This window comes from Coregonus clupeaformis, chromosome 4 (assembly GCF_020615455.1).
Source record: "Coregonus clupeaformis isolate EN_2021a chromosome 4, ASM2061545v1, whole genome shotgun sequence".
Taxonomy (NCBI): domain Eukaryota; kingdom Metazoa; phylum Chordata; class Actinopteri; order Salmoniformes; family Salmonidae; genus Coregonus; species Coregonus clupeaformis.
Genome location: NC_059195.1, coordinates 18,125,631 through 18,146,858, shown reverse-complemented (window position 1 = coordinate 18,146,858; position 21,228 = coordinate 18,125,631). Strand labels below are relative to the sequence as shown.

The following is a 21,228-nucleotide window of genomic DNA, read 5'->3' as shown; positions in this document are numbered from 1 at the left end:
ACAAATCTGATTACTATGTGTACCATGTGTCACTCAGTTCACTGTTGTTTTTACCTCCTATCATTGACGTAATTTTGTCTGTCAATCTCCCCTGGTGTTTTATTGTGGATATAGTTAATTTCCTACAGCCGAGAATATGTCATGGTTATTCAGGGGTGGAGAGACAAATAAAGTTACTAACAAAGCTAATCAGAAGTTTCATGGAGAAAAAACATCATAGCCTCAGTAAAACTTCCCATTGTGCTGGATGGTCCTCCTGATTAAGACAGCTCTATTTATCTGTGCATGAGTTCTCACTGCCTGGATTCAGCTGTCATCCAAGTATTGATTTGGCAACAGAGACAAAAGACATAACTCTAAGCTATGCAATTGTGAAGAAAAACATTTAGTTGAGCAAAGAAGGGGAGAAAACAATAAACTGACAAACATGCAGTGATAAGCAGTGTAAACCCATTTGACTTTGATAGGTGCACTATGTGGACTAAACGTCCAATGCATGATGGGTACATCAGTGCTGTTCGTCTTCAATGTCTTGTCATCGCTAGAACGCTATCAATCTAAATTCATCAAGTGGCCAATCAAAACAAATGAGGGTGTTTTTGACAAAAGCTTTCTATGAAATCTCAAGTGAATCCAGAATCAAGAGCATTGCAGGCTTTTCAATATTATCTCAGACAATAAAAGTGAGAAAAGTTAACCCATGGAACATATTTACAATAGGCTTCACTGGTTTACATTGATCATTGGTCAGCTTAATAGCCAGAAATGGAGGCCATTGGAAATAAACTGCTGATTGGGCTGCTGGTGGCAGCTGATTGTGTCTGATTGTTGTCCAGTGAGGCCCAATGTCAACCAGTGTGGGCAGTGCTGATGACAGGGGGGGGGCATCCCACTGAGAGGACAGTGATTTGGAGGTAATGAGCCAAGAAGCTTCAGTAGAATTAAATGTTCCAGAACATTCCTTTACACATTGTGAAATGACTGGGGCGAAAGTTAATTTCTGACATGAGGATTTGGAACAATGGATCGAGGTGAAACTTTGATTATAATCCCTGCGTTTGGACTTAAAACAGATATGGTAAAATAAATAATGGTCAACGATAATAATTGAGAGCCTAAATGTTTCTTTCTCATTTCTGATGTTTTTCTGTCTTATTTATCCTTAATCCATTAGATGTATCGTTTCCACACAACAGAATGACCTGTTCTGATTACTACTTAAAGCTAAATGCTACAAAGAACGAGGATATTCCATTAAGTAGATGCCGATGTACAGTTATTTGTGCAGTTTAAATAACGATTGAATCAGAGTGTGCTGCATTTGCATGTTCTGCCTTCTCCCAATTAAAAGCTAATTAATTAGACACAATTCTATTAAGAAACAAATCCCAATCATCAATATACACAACTTACAGTCACCCATTGCTCAAATGTGAATTGTCTCTTTGCATCGTGTGGACCTAAAAATAGCACAATAGCAGTATATAAATAGCTTGGCATGGGCATGCTATAAGGTTCAGGATCTCATCAGATCTGATCGACTTTTTTCCACCGGCAGACAGACAGTCACATCAGAAAACATACCTTGGTAATACAGTACACACACATGGCTCCTAGTCTGTGAGCCCGAGCCATTACATGCGGTGCGATCATATTTTAAGAATGATCAAATGCTGCGAAGACACAGAATCATTATATCATTTGTTTTGGTACTGTCCATTTGTAGCTTGTTTTTGGACACAGGTCCAGGAATGGCTAAAGGATTGCAATATTTACCTGGCGCTAACCCTGCAGATAGCACTACTGGGTGATCTGAAAAGTCATAGTCAATCGATCAATAACATAATAATACTATTAGCAAAAATGTTTATTTTCAATTCACAATCTGTAGAAACAATGAGAATAGAAAGGTTCAGAACTTTTGTAAGACATCACAGTACAGTTGAAATATATATGGCAAATAGAAATCCTATATGGATGGTGTTAAAAGATAGATGGGAGGTGTTGAATGGAATTGAAGGATGGGACTAATAACAACTAACAACAAACAATAACAAGATAACTAATAATGTAGGCACGCTGTGTCCATAATAAGTGTATGGGTTGTAGGTTGGGAGCTTTGTGAAGGAGCACAGTTAGAAAGATATGACATATAGAAGCAAACCGGATGGACATCATGAAAATGATCGGAGAGGTTGAGAGTAGAAGAAGTTCAAAGAACAAACAAAATGTAATTACTGTAAAATTGATTGTGTCCATAAAAAGTAGAGGCCTAGGCGTTGTTGTTCACTAGTTTACTCCAAGTGGGGCAAGGGTGGCGGGGTTGGAAAGTAATAAAGGGGAATACATATATATTTTTTAAGGATATGTATGTATATGTATGTATGTATGTATGTATGTATGTATGTATGTATGTATGTATGTATGTATGTGGGTGTGTATGTGTGTGTGTGTGTATGTTTGTATATGTATATGTGTATGTATGTGTGTATGTGTATGTGTATGTGTATGTGTATGTGTATGTGTATGTGTATGTGTATGTGTATATATATATGTATATATATGTATGTATGTGTGTATGTATATATATACAGTGGGGGAAAAAAGTATTTAGTCAGCCACCAATTGTGCAAGTTCTCCCACTTAAAAATATGAGAGAGGCCTGTAATTTTCATCATAGGTACATGTCAACTATGACAGAGAAAATGAGGAAAAAAAATCCAGAAAATCACATTGTAGGATTTTTAATGAATTTATTTGCAAATTATGGTGGAAAATAAGTATTTGGTCAATAACAAAGTTTTTTTCTTCACAAGGTTTTCACACACTGTTGCTGGTATTTTGGCCCATTCCTCCATGCAGATCTCCTCTAGAGCAGTGATGTTTTGGGGCTGTCGCTGGGCAATACGGACTTTCAACTCCCGCCAAAGATTTTCTATGGGGTTGAGATCTGGAGACTGGCTAGGCCACTCCAGGACCTTGAAATGCTTCTTACAAAGCCACTCCTTCGTTGCCCGGGCGGTGTGTTTGGGATCATTGTCATGCTGAAAGACCCAGCCACGTTTCATCTTCAATGCCCTTGCTGATGGAAGGAGGTTTTCACTCATAATTTGCAAATAAATTCATTAAAAATCCTACAATGTGATTTTCTGGAGAAAGAAAATTCTCATTTTGTCTGTCATAGTTGAGGTGTACCTATGATGAAAATTACAGGCCTCTCTCATCTTTTTAAGTGGGAGAACTTGCACAATTGGTGGCTGACTAAATAATTTTTTCCCCCACTGTATATATATATATATATATATATATTATATATAAACATGGGGGATTGGAAGTGATGCAGACAATTACATTGATGGAAGTTACAATCTATCTGCAATATTAAGCTGATCTACCCCCACCCTGGTTGCAACAGAGGTCTGCTCATTAATGGTGATTAATTCTGAACTATAATATCAAGCTGACAGAAAAACAGCACCAGCAGTTTACCTTATTGTAAATAAGTTATTTGCGAGAATATTCACAATATTGGAACAGTTCACTACTGATTGATTAGATTGGTTGGAGAAATGAGGTGTTTCATGAGGAATTGTTTAAACTCTACGCTCCTTCGTATTGCCTTCCTACATTGGTGTATTGTTAGTAGCGTTGCTTAGTAACTGAACAGTGATTTGAGGAAGGATCTTCGTGAAACATCTGATCATCTTTCTTTTATGAAAATGTGGGTGGATGTGTTTTAATAAAGAGATAATGCACTGGGGCCCGTGATACAGTATATTGTTAATGTTACTCAGTGTCTAACAGCACCCCCTAGCAATACCCATTTTCACGAGATACCATGGCCTCTCGGGCCTTATTGCTTTATCAAGAAGATTTATGTCCATTATCCTCTTCCGTATTTACCATCATCCCTGACCCAGCACTCACTGGGCAATAAACAGTCTTAAAAGCTCACCTTCTGTTGTTCAGAATGAAAGCTCGTTATGGAGAGAAAACACTGTTAGATCCTGATGACTAGCCTAAAATAGGGCAATGTTTTACAGATCATATATTTCCCTCATAACACATTTCTGATTTATTCATTCCATTTTGTCTCGCTTGCAGGTAGTGTGCATAATGTTTAGCAAATCTGCTTTTAGCTGGTAGGCCTACGAGTCCCCTTGATGAATAGTCAACAGAAAGTCTCTAGAATACGTGAATGCTTTGCGCAAGGCTATCACCGAGCTGTTCATTTGGGTATTCATGAAATGACAACAACCAACTGGGAGCATTCCAAGTTTCAAACACTTACGTCAAATACATGAGCAGATTCCACATGTGCAGCCTCTGGCCACTGAGGTCTGGAATCCACATCCCTTCTGGCTCAATGACGTTGCATGTTCTATTTCCAGAGCTAGGGTTGAACTGAGGCTGCTGGGAGTGTAACACTGACCTCCATGACTTCTGACCTAGAAAAGTTGCCTGAAGCCCTACGCACAAAATCTTCACTCGTTTGCAATTATTAGCAAAGGCCTTTCAAAAAGGTACACAACCTTCTACATATAGTATGCCTATTTTATGCCAAATGATTTGCATCCTTTTTATTCATATCTTTGACTTTGTCAATGTATTCCACCAAGGTTGTGGAGCTTGATGTTTTTTTCTCTCTAGTCCAGTATAGAGAGGGAGAAAGAGGGAGAAGGCAAAGAAGCAAGACTACTTTACTTTCAGCCCAAGTGTCTACGAACTGCATGTTTCCAGTCATATGTCACTAGTTTACCTACATACAATGACACTTCCCCTCTCTGTGGGAAACCATTGTCACCGAATGGCCGGCAGCTGAGGCAGACTGGGTGCTGGTCGGGACTCCCTCAGGTACCTCTAGGGAGGAACATTAGGTCTGGGTGACAGACTGACAGGCACACACAGGCTGCCACCATGCATGCCTCATCCCCTGTCCAAGCACTCGCACCTCCTACATGAGACCACTGCCTCCCAAGGCAGAGCATATTTTGCATAAAGCGGTGACTTTGCTCTACATACATTTTGTCAGACTCCCCCCCAAAAATCACCCCCCCTAGGCTCCCATACTACATGAAACTTTTGGAATGAATAATGGAAACAACAGGGCTGGCTGAAGGCTCTGGGGATATGGTGGAAGATGTGGGAGAGCAGATGCAGTCAGGGTTTGACATAGGGCTATATCTACATGTGCCAAGTGTGCTGATAAAAATCGAATAATGTTCCATTAATATTAACATTATGATATTTTGGCTATAAATGGTGCTTGTGTAAGAACCTCCCTTAGATGACGGATTCCTGTTTTACTACCTAATTTTAACACTTTTCTTTCCTTTGTTACATTTATATGTTACATTTAAAGACAAAGAAAGCCCCCGGATTGGAAGCTAGCTTTTTGGTATAGCAATATGTACTGATGACTTTTGGGTGCAAAGCACTGACAACTGGTCAGTTACAGTAATCAGCTGATTAGTCAACCAACCAGTCTCAATATCTGCCATGTTGCTCCTTTTGATTAAACACAGAATATGAACAAATCAGAGTACATGAGGTCAGTATAATATGTGACTCGTTTCAAGAAGCTAGGTGTATGTTGCACGTCACTACTTCACAGGAGAGGCATTATAACGTTTATATTTTTTATTTTTCCGGGTTAGGGGAGGGTTTGGCTGGCTGGGATGTCCTTGTCCCATCGCGCTCTAGCGACTCCTTGTGGCGGCTGGGCGCATGCACGCTGACTTTGGTCGCCAGTTGTACGGTGTTTCCTCCCACACATTGGTGCGGCTGGCTTCCGGGTTAAGTGGGCAGTGTGTCAAGAAGCAGTGCAGCTTGGCAGGGTCGTGTTTCGGAGGACGCATGGCGATGTCCGTACGGGAGTTGCAGCTTCTGTCTATAACATGAGCTGCTCAGTATGTGTGAATAATCCTTTCTACTGCGGCTTTGTTTGAAAGATATCTTGAAGAACTGAAAAGGTTTTGCTGGACTACTTTCCGGAGGACGACCGTGCCATGCGGACTCTTTCTGATTCTGAAAATCAATCAGACAATGAGGAAATCCCTGATTTAGGTAAGAACATTTTCATTGATCCAGACATTGTAGAGTCTTCTGATGACATTGGTGGGGAAGAAACGGTGTCGTTGTCACAGAAGAAGTTGACCGAGTTTTGAAATCAGTGGAATACCCAGTGGAAGCAGAGAGATGATTGCCAAATGCGTAGAGAGTCCAAAAGAGAACATAGAAGGCTGTTGTATAAAACACCTGTCTCTGGATTACATCTTCAAACTAAGGGAAACCATGGCATCCATGACAGAGAGGGAGAAACGTTCATCCATGTATACGGGTAAGAGTCTAGCTACAAGTTTCTAATTTTGTCAGAAAGTCATTTTCATTGCAAGTTAAAGCGCACTGTTAGCTAGCTAGCTAACGTTCGCTGGCTGGCTCGCTAGCTAACGTTACATGTATGATCTGTGTAGTAATATTATTTGTATCTCAGAAAGACATTTGCATTGCTAGTTATAGCCTTATGTTAGCTAGCTAGCGAACATTGAACCTAGTTTGTTAGCTTTAGTTACCTGCAGATTCATGCATGGTAGTATTGCCACGATTTGGGAACTCAAATCATGACGTCAGTGATCTTCAGGTCGGAAAGTCGGAGCTTTAGAAAGAGGTCCAAGTTCCTGAGTTGGAATTATGAGTTGGATGACCGTTCAAATAGATTTTTCCCAGTCGGAGCTAGTTTTTTTTTCAGAGTTCCCAGTTGTTTTGAACGCACTGAAGTCAGAAGTTTGAGATTTCCGAGTTCCCAGTTGTTTTGAACGCACTGAAGTCGGAAGTCAGAGATTTTCGAGTTCCCAGTTGTTTTGAACGCAGCATTAGAGTTGGGATTATGGTTAATTGTTTAGCTAGCTAGCTATATGTCTAAACAAAAGACTCCACTATGCAAGTAACCATTTCACTGTACCATTTACACCTTCTGTATGCTGTGCATGTGACAAATAAACATTTATTTTATTTGATATAGTGTGTCTTTACCAGAGACGGTAATGTGAAGAACAACATGACCTGCACCAAAGTCAGATTAGGATATAGGCCAAGGACTAGATCAAGTGTATTTTTACTAATCTTTTAGTCTTTAAATCTTTGGTTGTTTACTACACTGTGAATCCTTCAAGAGATGGGTGGGGTTAAGTCTTAAGAGGATGTGAATGATGCTGAATGGGTGTAGACAAGGAAGAGCTCTCCAGTAGGTGTACCAAAACATTCACGGGCCATTTTCTCAAAAGTGAGGTTAGAAGTTAATCAACTTTCAAAGCAGAATTACTTTCCAATTGTTCCTCAACTGCAGTATATGATATACAATGTTCTAGCATTTGTCTCAATTTTTATCCCATGTAAAAAAAAAAAAAAAATGTATGTTGCTACATAGGACCGAATCCACATATGGGTCACATATGGGTAACTACACTCCAAAAGGGGGCATTAGTTTGTCCCCTAGTCTACTCAGAGTGCATACTTTCCTCCAGGCACCAACTTAACTAGAATAAAGGTTGGAACACAGAACATACTTCAGAGGGATAGACCGCCAATATAGGCTTTAGCAGACTTGATTCCCTTTTCGAAAGAGAGAGAATTAAAACAATGTTTAAGATTTCTCAGCAAAACGTTGATTGGGTATTTCCACCTCCCTCCCCCGAGCCCCGGAATCTAAGTGAACCAGAGAGCATGGAACAGTGCTCTGTAACAGCTATTTTAGACCATGCAAAGTCAACACTACTCCCTGAGGTGATTTCCTGATAATGAACACAGAAGAAGTGTCAACCCTCATAAAGCTCCAGGATGATGCTGAACTCTTTATGAGGACTCTTTTTTTTCTCCAGGTTTAAATTAATCTAATTCCATGTGGACACTAAGAGGGGCCCTCAAATAGGCCACACACAAAACAAGCCTTTCCATGGTGATCTGTCTATAACAGACATGGGATACTCTACTAGTCTGTCTGAGAGAGACAAAGACCCCATACACCTGGTATTACTAAGAACTGTTCAAATCTGATCATAAACATTGGCTTTGAGTCTATCCACACCTAGTCCACACAATCTAACCATAGGACATTGACAGGGTTAAAGATGTTATATTGCACAATACATTTCAGTGTCAAAGTGGGAGATTATTAATTATATACATATACAAACAAATATCACTGTGCAACAGTATTGTGTAGAAACTCAAATGAACTTTCTGGAAACTTTCAAGCTAATTTGAAACCAAACTGATTGTACTTTTGTCGCTAAAAATAGGGTAATTTAAACGGGGTGAAGAAGGTGATTGGTAAGAAGGAGGTGGTTTGCAACATCTTTAAAAAATATGTCCAGTCCTCTGGGGATGATAATTATACTGTCCAGTAATATATTGCTGCTGTTGGTCGACCAAATAAACAATATCAATCAACAGGCAACAAGTAGGCAGCTTTTCATTTGCTCATGCAAAACTGTTCTGCTGTGCTTTTCTACCTATGAAAACAATGTGAGCAATAAACCACTTTGTTCGCTGTGCTCATCTATTCATCTGAAAAACACTCTATAACTTTAGACACAAGCATACATCTCCTAGTGCTTTATGGGATTGAACTAAGTCTAAAGTCTAAAGGAAAAACAGGATGTATGAAATGTTCCCTGAAAGCCTAGGATGAACCAGGGTTGTCTGCAGTATGTCCCCTGGCCATTTAAAGAGCCCAGCGCCATGCTCTAAGTGCAGAAGGCAGGATGAGATAATCACACTACGTAGCATCATTAGCAGCAGCTCCCCTGCCCCCGCCAGGGCCAGTAGCACTCACTCACCCCTGCAGTGGTTGATATCATCACATCACTGTGAAACTGCAGACACACTCAGCCTGCCCGCTGCAGCCTGCGCCTTAAACCTCCATGGTAGTGTACCAGCCCCTCTCCTCTCTTCTCCCCTCACCGGCTCTCCTCTCCTGCAGACAGGCCTCAGACCCAGTCTCTCCCAGGCACTCAAGGTTATCTCTGCCAGTCCCTGGCACCCAGCCAACCTGTCAGCCACACGGCTCCGCCGAGGATGAATGAATCATTGGGAAGTTATCGAGCACCCCTGATAGCAAGCATCTCCCTATGATCATCTTCCTAATTAAGATCTGACTTCTTTTATGTGATCTTTAGTGGAACATCAAAATATCAATTTGAGACTATTAACCAGTCAACGTGATGACTCTATTCATCATTCCAGAAGGAATTTCCAAGACAGAAATGGAGCCAAAACATTGACTTTCAGATTCACACAAACGCATGCCTGGTCTCTTGAATATTCATGTAGATCTTTATTGAGACACTAATTTCAATACAGTAATTACAAAACTATGGTGTCATTATGCGAATCTATTCTAATATAGTCAGTAAGAAGCATTACACATAGCTACTGATGCCTTTTGTCGTAAAATCTCTAATCAAAATAAATCAACCTGGCATTTTTATGGTTATGGAGGCTGAATTACAGTAGACTCCTTCCAAATTTCCATTTGCAATTCAACACAAAGTTGACTAAGATGAAGAGAAGATAATATGAACTTTGAATAATACAATGAATTTCAAACACTCACATTTCACATTCAAAGGATGGAGGATATTATTGTAAATAAAATTATGTCAACTATTGTGTGAGTTTAGATTTACCCTAGCTCTGAAAAGAGACTAAATGTTAATTATAAGCTTTGACCAGAATCGAGTCGAGTATGTGTTCTGTTCCAGACTTGTTGAATGCATGAGCTTGGAAGCTACCAAGGATGGTGGCCTCGCTCGAAAGATTAGACACGTGCTTTGTGAGAAGACAAGTGGAATTTCAATACAGTAACATATTGCGTTTTCGCTTATTCTCTTGTGAGGTGCTTCAATCGCTATAGAAAACTCTAACAGCATTATGCAAGGAAACACCTTGCAGCAGGAAAAAGTGCCTCTCTTTTCAAGGTTGTTCAATGATAAGCTACGTACAAGAACAGAATGATGAACTTCAACAATTTCTAAGTGTCTCTGATGTTTGAAAATCATGAAATTGTAGAATGTTTTGAATAGAATCCTCGAGTGTCTGACATTTCCTTCTGTACAATAGGCAACCTCACATGGCAAGATCTGCTTTAAGGATCCACATTCAGCAACCTATACATGTCCATGCAAGTGCAAAACAATTTACTGTTATTTCAAAATATCAAACTTCTTTAAATTTTTTCGATATGGTAACAATTTCACAATCATTCCCCTAGCCTAAACATGTTGATAAGAGTACTCTATGGGAGGCATAAAACTGACATTTGAAGCAGGTAGTCTTGCTAAGGGGTCAGTGATTAAACCTGCAAAAGGTATTTGTTTATATCCTCACAAACACGTAAAAGACCAAACTATTTCCTAGCATGGTGAGGTGTCAACAGAAAAAGGCTCCTCCTAGCAGTGCAGTATAACTGTATGATCAGCATGGAGCCTCCACCTCCCTTGAACTAAAGATCATTATGGCCATTAGAAATCAAAAGTTTAGCAAATCTAATTAAAATGTAAACAGTGTAATGAGGACATCAGTGATTTAGGCAAATGTCTCTCTTGCTGCCACTGGGGGTATGATAATTACTGAATAAAATCTATGAATGCACATGAATCTTCTACAAATCCAGATTTAAAGCATTACTACTAAACCTAGTTTTGTACACCTGGGGATTGTCTATTCTAGCCAATCCCCAACAGGCTCTGAGCTGCCTCCACTCTTTATGAGTGCAGAGAGGATTATGTAAAGGAGATGAAACAAAACCATTGTTTCAAATGGCAAGAAAATGGATTTAAACACAGAGTTACACTCCATTTAAATCATTTTGAATTACCTGTATGACATACATGGCCTGAATTAACCACCCTTGCTGTATGAATTTTGAAAGTATTTTAGGTTATCACTAAGTAAGCTCAATGCACTATGCAACAGTAAGATTTATTTAAAAGGATGGATGAGGATATGCAGACTAACATGTTGGTCAGTCAAACAATTTATGGGTTGACTGCTACCTGGTATCATGCCTAAAAACATAGTATTTTTTACTATTCTCTCGAAGGATGCATATTACAATGTTAAGTGCAAATGTTCATTATTTTACTATTTTCTATATCCACTGATTATGGTTTTAAGGGTGATGGCTAGGGTTAAGGTGAAGGTAAGGTTAGAGGTAATCTGGCTCTAAATACACTAAACACAACAGTCAAATCCTAACTGTAATCTTCAGAAAGATTGAATAAAGCAAGTGTTTGAAAAACGCTGCTCTTTCTACAACATGTACAGTAAATGTCAAGCAGATATGTTAGTTGAGGTTAAACCTCTTAAAGACAAGGGCTTCAAGAGACGGACGGAAATGATCTTAGCGCTTTTTAAACTCAAATTAATACCACTACCACAAGCAACAGGTAATGGACACACATGCATTTTATAAAATGTCTATGCTATATGCTGTCAGTCAGAAAAGAAAAGAAAAAAACAGTGAGCCGACAGTCCCTGTGTCTAAATGACATGGTATAGGGGGTGGGAGGGGAGGAGGGGGGGAGGATGTCAAGGATACATGGTCCTTCATCTTTGCAGTGGAGCACACACGTCTCTCAGTATAGCAACAGACAGCTGCTTCCACTTTCTAAAGCAACCCAACTTAGATCACTGGAGGAATTGTCAGCGCACCGAGAAACATACAAAGATAACATAGCAAGCTGCCATGAGGGAGACGAAAGAGACAGAGAGAGGGAGAGAAAGAGAGAGAGAGAGGGGCATTGGAGAGGAAAGGGGGAATGCTGCATTGAGAAGAGATGGGATTTGTTCTATTTGCATGTCTCACTCCCTTGGGGTCTCCCTCGCTTTTCAGATGAAAAGCACGAAAGACAACACTTAACATTTTTGCTTAAAGATGACAAGCCTGCACTGATTTCATTTGCGCACGGCTTTGTCTAGAATTGAGATGGGAGAGACTGAATGGGATTTGTTACAGTTACTGACAAATGTATCTGTCTGAACGGATGAGTGTTTCATCAATTTACAACAGCCCCACAGACCTCCCAGGAGGTGTTTACACAGAAGTAACTTAAGTTAGTCACAAGCTTGCTTTAATTGTCACCATTAGAGGACAATACAAACTGTCAGTCTTATTCATTCACACCATCCCACAAGAAATGGCTCTGGTCACATCTTCCACTGAAGCCAATTCTAGCCCTCACTTATCATAACACACCCTTTACTGTAGCTCGCTGAGGGAGGGAGGAAGGTATGCTATCTACAGACAATGTTAAAATCCACTACTTCATTATGCTTTGAGTTGTCTTGGGTACGTCTGTATCAGCTTTGCACATCTGGATTTGGGGATTTTCTCCCATTAAGTTAGATGGGGAGCGGCAATGAACAGCAATCTTCAAGTCTTTCTATAGATTTTCAAGGGGATTCAAGTCTGGGCTTTGGCTGGCCTACTCAAGGACTTTCACATTCTTGTTCTGAAGCCATTCCAGCGTTGCTTTGGCTGTATGCTTGGGGTCATTGTCCTGTTGGAACATAAATCTTCGCCCCCCAGTCTAAGGTTTGTTTGCACTCTAAAGCAGGTTCTCATTAAGGATTTGCCTGTATTTGGCTCCATTCATTGTTCCCTCTATCCCTACCAGTCTCCCAGTCCCGCCGCTGAAAAGCATCCCAATAGCATGATGCTCCCACCACCATGCTTCACGGTAGTGATGGTGTTAGATGGGTGCTGAGCTGTAACTGTTTTTCTCCACACATAGTACTTTGCATTCAGGCCAAAGAGTTAAATGTATGTCTCATCAGATCAAACTCCAGGCGTACTGTCATGTGCCTTTTTCTCAGGAGTGGCTTCCGTCTGGCCACTCTCCCATAAAGCCCAGATTGGTGAAATGCTGTAGAGTCTGTTGTCCTTCTGGCAGGTTCTCCCATCTCCCAGCCAAGGGACTCTGTAGTTCTTTCAGAGTGGTCATTGGGTTCTTGGTCACCTCCCTATCCAAGGTCCTTCTTGCCCGGTTGCTCAGTTTGGTCAGACGGCCAGCTCTAGGCAGAGTTTGGGTAGTTCCATATTTTTCCCATTTCCCAATGATGGAGACCACTCTGCTCTTGAAAACTTTCAACACCCTATAAATTGTTTTATGTCCTTCCCCAGATATATGCCTCATCACTATTCTATCTCAGAGATCTAAGGACAGTTCCTTGGACTTCATAGTATAGTTTTTGCTCTGACTTCTTCTTCTTCTATGATATAATGGCGGTCCGCAAACCAACGTTAAAGGTGCATGCCGCCACCTACTGTGCTGGAGTGTGTGGTCAATCACGGTTTACAACATTTCTAAATCCTCCTACCTAATTCAGTGCTTCTGAGAAAATAAAAAAGAGCCCTACTAACTTCTAATAGACCCTCCCCCATCCCCAAAATCCCTTTCTTTATAAATCATGTCCAAACAATTGAATTGGCCATAGGTGGACTCCAATCAAGTTGTAATGACATCTCAAGGATGATCAAAGTAAATTGGATGCACCTTAGCTCAATTTGGAGTTTCATAGCAAAGGGGTGTGAATAGTTATGTAAATTATTTTTAATGTATTTCATTTTCAATAAATTAGCAAACATAAAAATAAAAAATAAATCACTTTGTCATTATGGGGGATTGTGTGTAGATGGGTGAGATTTTATTTTAAATTCAGGCTGTAACACAACAAAATGTGGAATAAGTCAAGTGGTATGAATGCTTTCTGAAGGCACTGTATGTTATGGCCCTGGACTCTACTTCAGATGTTGACGCTACCTCTCTCTGCTAATGATTTACTGAAGGACAGGTTGGGATCCCTAGGATCTGACATGGTGGAATTCATATCTTCAAAACACATATATTCTACGATACAACTACATTACTTATAAAAGCGTATACATATACAGTATGTATGATAAATCATAATATATGATGTTGGTTATGAAAATGCTAGAGTGAAGATTAACACAAATATTGTCTAAAAAACAAACGTTTGACCAGTGAATGTTGAGGTTTATTTCATTCCATTTACTGAGAGGGGATAGGAATTGAAATACACTATATATAGAAAAGTATGTGGACACCCCTACAAATTAGTGGATTTCATTATTTCAGCCACACCAATTGCTGACAGGTGTATAAAATCGAGAACAAAGCCATGCAATCTCCATAGACAAACATTGGCAGTAGAATGGCATTACTGAAGAGCTCAATGACTCAACGTGGCACCGTCATAGGATGCCACCTTTCCAACAAGTCAGTTCATCAAATTTCTGCCCTGCTATAGCTGCCCCGGTCAACTGTAAGTGCTGTTATTGTGAAGTGGAAAAGTCTAGGAGCAAAAACGGCTCAGCCGCGAAGCGGTGGGCCACACAAGAACTGTTCGTCGGGAGCTTCATGAAATTGATTTCCATGGCCGAGCAGCCACACACAAGCCTAAGATCACCATGCGCAATGCCAATTGCGGCTGGAGTGGTGTAAAGCTCGCCGCCATTGGACTCTGGAGCAGTGGAAACGCCTTCTCTGGAATGATGAATCATGCTTCATCATCTGGCAGTCCGACGGACTAATCAGGGATTGGCGGATGCCAGGAGAACATTACCTGCTCCAACTAAGGGGCTTAGCCCCAATGACAACTGTAATGTTTGTTTGAGGAGGAATAATGGTCTTGGGCTGTTTTTCATGGTTTGGGCTAAGCCCCTTAGTTCCAGTGAAGGGGAATATTAACGCTACAGCATACAATGACATTCTAGATGATTCTGTGCTTCCAACTTTGTGGCGACAGTTTGGGGAAGGCCCTTTCCTGTTTCAGCATGACAATGCCCCCATGCACAAAGCGAGGTCCATACAGAAATGGTTTGTCGAGATCGGCGTGGAAGAACTTGACTGGCCTGCACAGAGCCCTGACGTCAACCCCATCGAACACCTTTGGGATAAATTGGAATGCCGGCTGCGAGTCAGGCCTAATCGCCCAATATCAGTGCCCGACCTCTCTAATGCTCTTGTGGCTGAATGGAAGCAAGTCCCCACAGCAATGTTCTAGTGGAAAGCCTTCCCAGAAGAGTGGAGGCTGTTATAGCAGCAAAGGGGGGACCAACTTCACATTAATGCCCATGATTTTGGAATGAGATATTCGACGAGCAGGTGTCCACATACTTTTGGTAATGTAGTGTATCATTAGTCTCTGTGACTTTTATGTTTTGCGAGGACTTGTTGCTCCAATAAGAAGAAAATGCGGTGGTATCGTATCGTATACCATCCAGAATGCATATATAGCCTATGTTCTTCACTCAAGGGTTGCTGAAGAGAACAATTTGAATTGTATTGTACTATAAATGGTCAGCAGCATTCAGATCAAATGCATGTCCTATCTTACAGCTTTATCAGCTTAACCCTTTTTAGGACTTCAAAGATGTTCTCTGGATTCACTCCTCTTTTAACAGCAGCACTATTAACTGTAGGTATATGATTCCTATGCATACTGTATACAATGTATATAGTTGTATTGTAGGAAAAAAGTTAAACAAAAAAAAGTTAAACAAGAAACAACTAAAATTACATCCATTTGTTTAATCAATTCAAAAAGCAGATGGTAATATGTATATTTAAACTATTTAGGAGTGTGTGCATGTACATTACATTCGGATTATTTATGATTAAGCCATTAATTATATGTTTCAAAAATATTTGTTTGCCTAATTGCAGCAATTACATACTGTATTTCCCAATATAAAACCAACAATTATGAAGGGTGTTACAAGAAATGTGGATGCAATGAAAAACAATTGCAACAAGTCTGTAGTAGAGTGTAGTCACATTATCAAAACCTATGATATATCAAGCAACAGTATTTGCCTGTAAGTACTCTGCTAACATGTCAACATGCCAGGCATCAGGCGAAGAGGGTGGTGAAAAGGGGAGGGGTCAGCATCTGTCATCAAGCCCCCCACAAAATCCAAGATGAGGATCCATGTCAACCACACAGCTTAGATTGCAATCAGAAGTGCAACCAAATGACGAATAAATAGAGCTGTCAGGGTATTTACCACACACACTGGAGAAGCCAAAAGGTTAAATCACGACTAAAGAAAATCACCTATGAGCAGCCTATGGACCCGGCGCTACGTTAGGACATGGTCGCTAACGGGACTAGGTCCATGTTCTCTATTCTTATCTATTGTATCATCAGCTGCTAATAACTAAAGTTAAGAATACTGTACTCATAACTATATCTAAAATGTAAGATGTTCATGTATTTCAAAAAGCATTATGTTTTTAAACCACACAGCAACATCTTGAGAGTGAGTGCTGAATGCAATTAGTTAGTTTCACCTAAAACCATCAGGCATGTGAAAAAGCACTGAGAAATACAAACAAAGTGCCTTAAAACACATGTATGATCATGTCCGCTTTTATGAAAACACATTACAGCAAAACACTCCAACAACGACGAGACAACCTACAGGGAGGAGGTTAGAGTCCTGGCGGAGTGGTGCCAGGAAAATAACCACTCCCTCAATGTCAGAAAAACAAAGGACCTGATTGTGGACTACAGGAGCCAGAAGAGGGAGCACGCCCCCATCCACATTGACGGGGCCACAGTGGAGAGGGTCAAAAGCATCAAGTTCCTTGGTGTGCACATTACCAAGGAACTGAAATGGTCCCACCACACCGACACCGTGGTGAAGAAGGCATAACAGCACCTCTACAACCTCAGATGGCTAGCCACGAAGACCATCACAAACTTTTACAGATGCACCATTGAGAGCATTCTGTTGGACTGCATCACCGCCTGGTATGGCAACTGCACCACCCTCAACCGCATGGCTCTCCAGAGGGTGGTGCGGACAGCCCAACGCATCACCGGGGGCACCCTGCCTGCCCTCCATGACCTTTACAGCACTCGGTGTCAAAGGAAGGCAAAAAAGATCATCAAGAATCTGACCCACGGTCTGTTCACTCTGCTACCTTCTATTAGGCAAATGCATCAAAGCCGGGACCAAGAGAGTGAAAAACAGCTTTGATATCTCTAGGTCTTCAGACATCACTAGCCGGCTACCTGCCCGGTACTCTACCCTGCATCTTGAGACTAATGCCCCATGTATATACACTGAGTGTACAAAACATTAGGAACATGATCCCTAATTGATGTCACTTGTTCAGTCCACTTCAATCAGTGTAGATGAAGGGAAAGAGACAAGCGAAATAAGGATTTTTAAGCCTTGAGTAAATTGAGAGATAGATTGTGTGCCAATCAGAGGGTGAATGGTCAAGACAAAATATTGAATTGCCTTTGAATGGGGTATGGTAGTAGATGCCAGGCAAACCGGTTTGAGTGTGTCAAGAACTGCAATGCTGCTGGGTTTTTCACGCTCAACAGTTTCCGTGTGTATCAATAATGGTCCAATAACCAAAGGACATCCAGTTAACTTCACACAACTGTGGGAAGCATTGGAGTCAACATCGGCCAGCATCCCTTTGGAACGCTTTCGACACTTTGTAGAGTCCATGCCCTTACGAATTGAGGCTGTGCTGAGGGCAAAAGGGGGTGCAACTCAATATTAGGAAGGTTTTCTTAATGTTTTGTACACTCAGTGTAGTCATTGAATGCTGGTCACCTCATATTATTTTTTATATACTGTTGTTTACTCACTGTGTACGTACAGTGCATTCTGAAAATAATCAGAAACTCCAAGCGGGCTGTCATGTGCCTTTTACTGAGGAGTGGCTTCCGTCTGGCCACTCTACTACCATAAAGGCCTGATTGGTGGAGTGCTGCAGAGATTGTTGTCTTCTTGAAGGTTCTCCAATCACCACAGAGGAATTCTGGAGCTCTGTCAGAGTGACCATCAGGTTCTTGGTCACCTCCCTGACCAAGGTCCTTCCCCCCCGATTGCTCGGTTTGGCCGGGCGACCAGCTCTAGGAAGAGTCTTGGTGGTTCCAAACTTCTTCCATTTAAGAAGGATAGAGGCCACTGTGTTCTTGGTGACCTTCAATGCTGCAAGTATTTCACTGCACCTGCTATAACACCTGCAAACTTGTGTATGCAACCAATAAACTTTGATTTGATTTTAGTGGTTGTGATGTACATTTTACTGAAGAGGAATGAAAACACACTTCAGCTCTCTGTTAATTATTTAATTCCCTCGCATATAAATTAAAATGAGATGTGTGAACAAAAATATGTTGGATTTTTGTATTGAGAAAATAAGTGTTCAATTTGAGGATCAAAACTTCATACAGCTAAACAAGACCCAATGGGTAAACACTGGTTGAATCAACGTCGTTTCCATGTCATTTCAACCAAAGAAATCTATGTGATGACGTTGAATCAACTTAAGGCCATTTCGTATTTTTTTCACCCAACTTTTAACCTCAATCCATTGACATGGTGACATTTTTTGTTGATTTCATGATGAATTCACGTTAGTTGAAAACTCAACCAAATGTAAATCAAAACTAGACGTTGAACTGACGTCTGTGCCCAGTGGGGAAGTTCTGAAACTGAATTTCTTATGTGTCAATATTATAATGTTAAGTACGAATCTGTAGTAAATCTATTTATCACCCCGAACAACTGCTAACACTTGTGGGGTGGGCTGTGGACTGCAACGGGTCATAATATGTGCCCCTGTAGGCTATAGAAAGAGGGTAACCAATTCTGATGGAGACAAATAATGTGAAAATGTTGAATGTGAATGTTCTGATATTAAAATAAAGAATGAGCAAAGTTTCCCATAATGTTGAAAAGTGAAAGTAAAAGGACAGCACTTTAGAATGTGGGAGTTGGGCTGCTGATCATTGTCCTTATTGATTAACTCACACATTGGTCTACTTTACAATACACAGCTTTACTGAATGTTCACAAAAATTGTTATTCTAGCTCTACTCTTTTGCTGTCTGTAAAGGCAGACTGAACCCATTAAAGTGGCATGTTATTTACTGGTATCAAATTACTTCAATGTATTAACTCCATAGCATAAATGGCATATACAAAGTAATATCTGATAAATAAAACATGCATAGGTCGAAACATGACGGGCCACTTACCCATTCATTTCACTACACAAACAGAGTTAATGCCCCATACACTTTCATGCTCATAAGAAAAGTCTATATGAACGTCGTAAATGCCCCTGGACTCGACTGGATGCATGACAGTGCAATTTGGAGCTAATGCCAATGGTCTAATATATTGGTTGAATTTCTGAACATCGGAGACAGGCAAAACAGTAGAGAGAAAATACATTAGAGCTTATAACATACATGGAAGAAATCCCTCATCTAGCAATCACTTCCCCAATGACATGGGAGCTGGTCTCCCATTCCCAAATACTACTTTTACATTATGTTTATGCTAAAACCACCACTAAACATTTAGTTAATGCAGATAGGGGAAGCAGATCCCGTCTGGTAAAGATAAATTGACGCATAAAATATGACAATACATACATTTCATACACATGCAAAAATAAATAATATGTACAGTGTGTGAACCGAAATTTGAATGCAAAAGACTGAAGTTACGCACTAACTTGTTCTTGACCATGTAAAACTGATAATAGCCTAACTATCATTATTATCATTATTAGGCTAGTGGCAGTAATATGCTATACAGTAACTATTGTTATTATTATCATTATTAGTAGTAGTTAACTTTTAGTTTTGAATCAATATACTCTACTAAAATAGCACAGTACAGCATATCTCAAATAAAATGCATCCACATGGTAAACATGCTATTCACAACCAGCTATGTGCATTTAACAAACTATTGTTACTAACCTATTATTGGTATTTCTATAACAAACTATTGCTGCAATTGCAACCTCAATGTTTAACTTTTCAACATTAAGATGAGCCATGCATACACAACATAAACGCACCGGGAAAACTCTCCCAGTTATAATGAATCAATACATTAAATAGTCCCACGTACCATAAATACTGGTGCTAGTGATCATGTCTTCTTACGCCTAAAAACAAGGGGAAAGGAAAACAGCAGAATCTGAATTTTCACGAGGAGGAATTCCAAAGGTTGCTTCTCATTACAGGCACTTTTCCTTTAAGCTATCGAATTTCACTGCCTTGAAACGTGGGTCCTTTCGTCAGGTATTCATTTTAACCTACATGCATATAACTAAGAAGAAATAAAAAACAACAAAAGCTCTTGGATAACATGTGAAGAGAAAGGCAAAACACATGACCATGAATGTTAAGCCTAGATCAGTACTCCTTGTTCCTTGCTGACGCTCCCTACGACGATATAAAAACACATTTTCTTGCAACCCCATTAGGGGAAGCGGCTAAAGCAGCATGAATGATGTTGTCCCATTACTTTTAAAATATACTACAAACAGCCAATTGTTACCATGAAGAGCGCAATGACAACGTATTTATTAGCCACCTGCCACCAGTTATCGCACCAAGTGTATCTTCAGATTATCATAATGTTTTCACTTGAAAGTTACTTGGCAACAATTTGTATCGCCCTCGTCACTTTCTCATTAAAATGATTGATTCTTAAATCATTAATTGCTCGAACGCCTGAGTGATTCTCAGCCGTGCCATAAACTTCACATCCTCGCAGTAGCTATAGTCGACTTTCGCATTTGACAATGCCTATATATACATTTTTAATATATTATAGTTGGATAGGTCCTACGCTGCATGATGCGTGATGCGTGAGAACGTTTCAAGGGGTATACCACAAAAAGCGCTTACTCTTGCGTATTGCAGCCTCGCTTCTTTTTAATTGTTCATATCTAAAATAGAGACACATTAACTCTTACCTGTATATATGACAGGGTAGCTTCAGAGATTATAGTAACATCGATCCAGTGGATATGCTTGATGAATGGGTGCTCGGGTTAAGCGCGACTGCTTGCGATTTGAAACCATTCCAAGTTAGTGAGAGGAAGACTGACCACAGCCTCTGCCATGTTGGAATTCCAAACCCTGGACAGCTGCTCTACAGAAGGCAGCATGGAGGCGCACTGCGCATGTATTCTGTCGGAGGAGGCCAATTCAAAGCCCTTCCTTCCATAGATGTGACAATTTTAGGTTGCGTTTACATTGGAGAATTGCTTTGCTTTTTATTATGAACTATAGGCTACATTTCACATGGAATATACTCTGAGTGTACAAAATATTCCTAATATTGAATTGCACCCTTTTGCC

General features: G+C 40.3%; 1 protein-coding gene across 1 annotated transcript in view; it reads right to left on the bottom strand.

Moving 5' to 3' along the window:
• Positions 1-20,989, bottom strand: part of LOC121552074 (fidgetin-like) — a 43,620-nt gene extending 22,631 nt beyond the window's left edge. The window contains exons 1-2 of the mRNA XM_041864769.2: positions 20,841-20,989; positions 19,988-20,024 (exon numbers count right to left, since the gene is read on the bottom strand). Coding sequence (XP_041720703.1) covers positions 19,988-20,012 — 25 coding nt within the window. The 5' untranslated portion in view covers positions 20,013-20,024; positions 20,841-20,989. The remainder of the gene's footprint in view (positions 1-19,987; positions 20,025-20,840) is intronic.
• Positions 20,990-21,228: the final 239 nt, after the last annotated feature.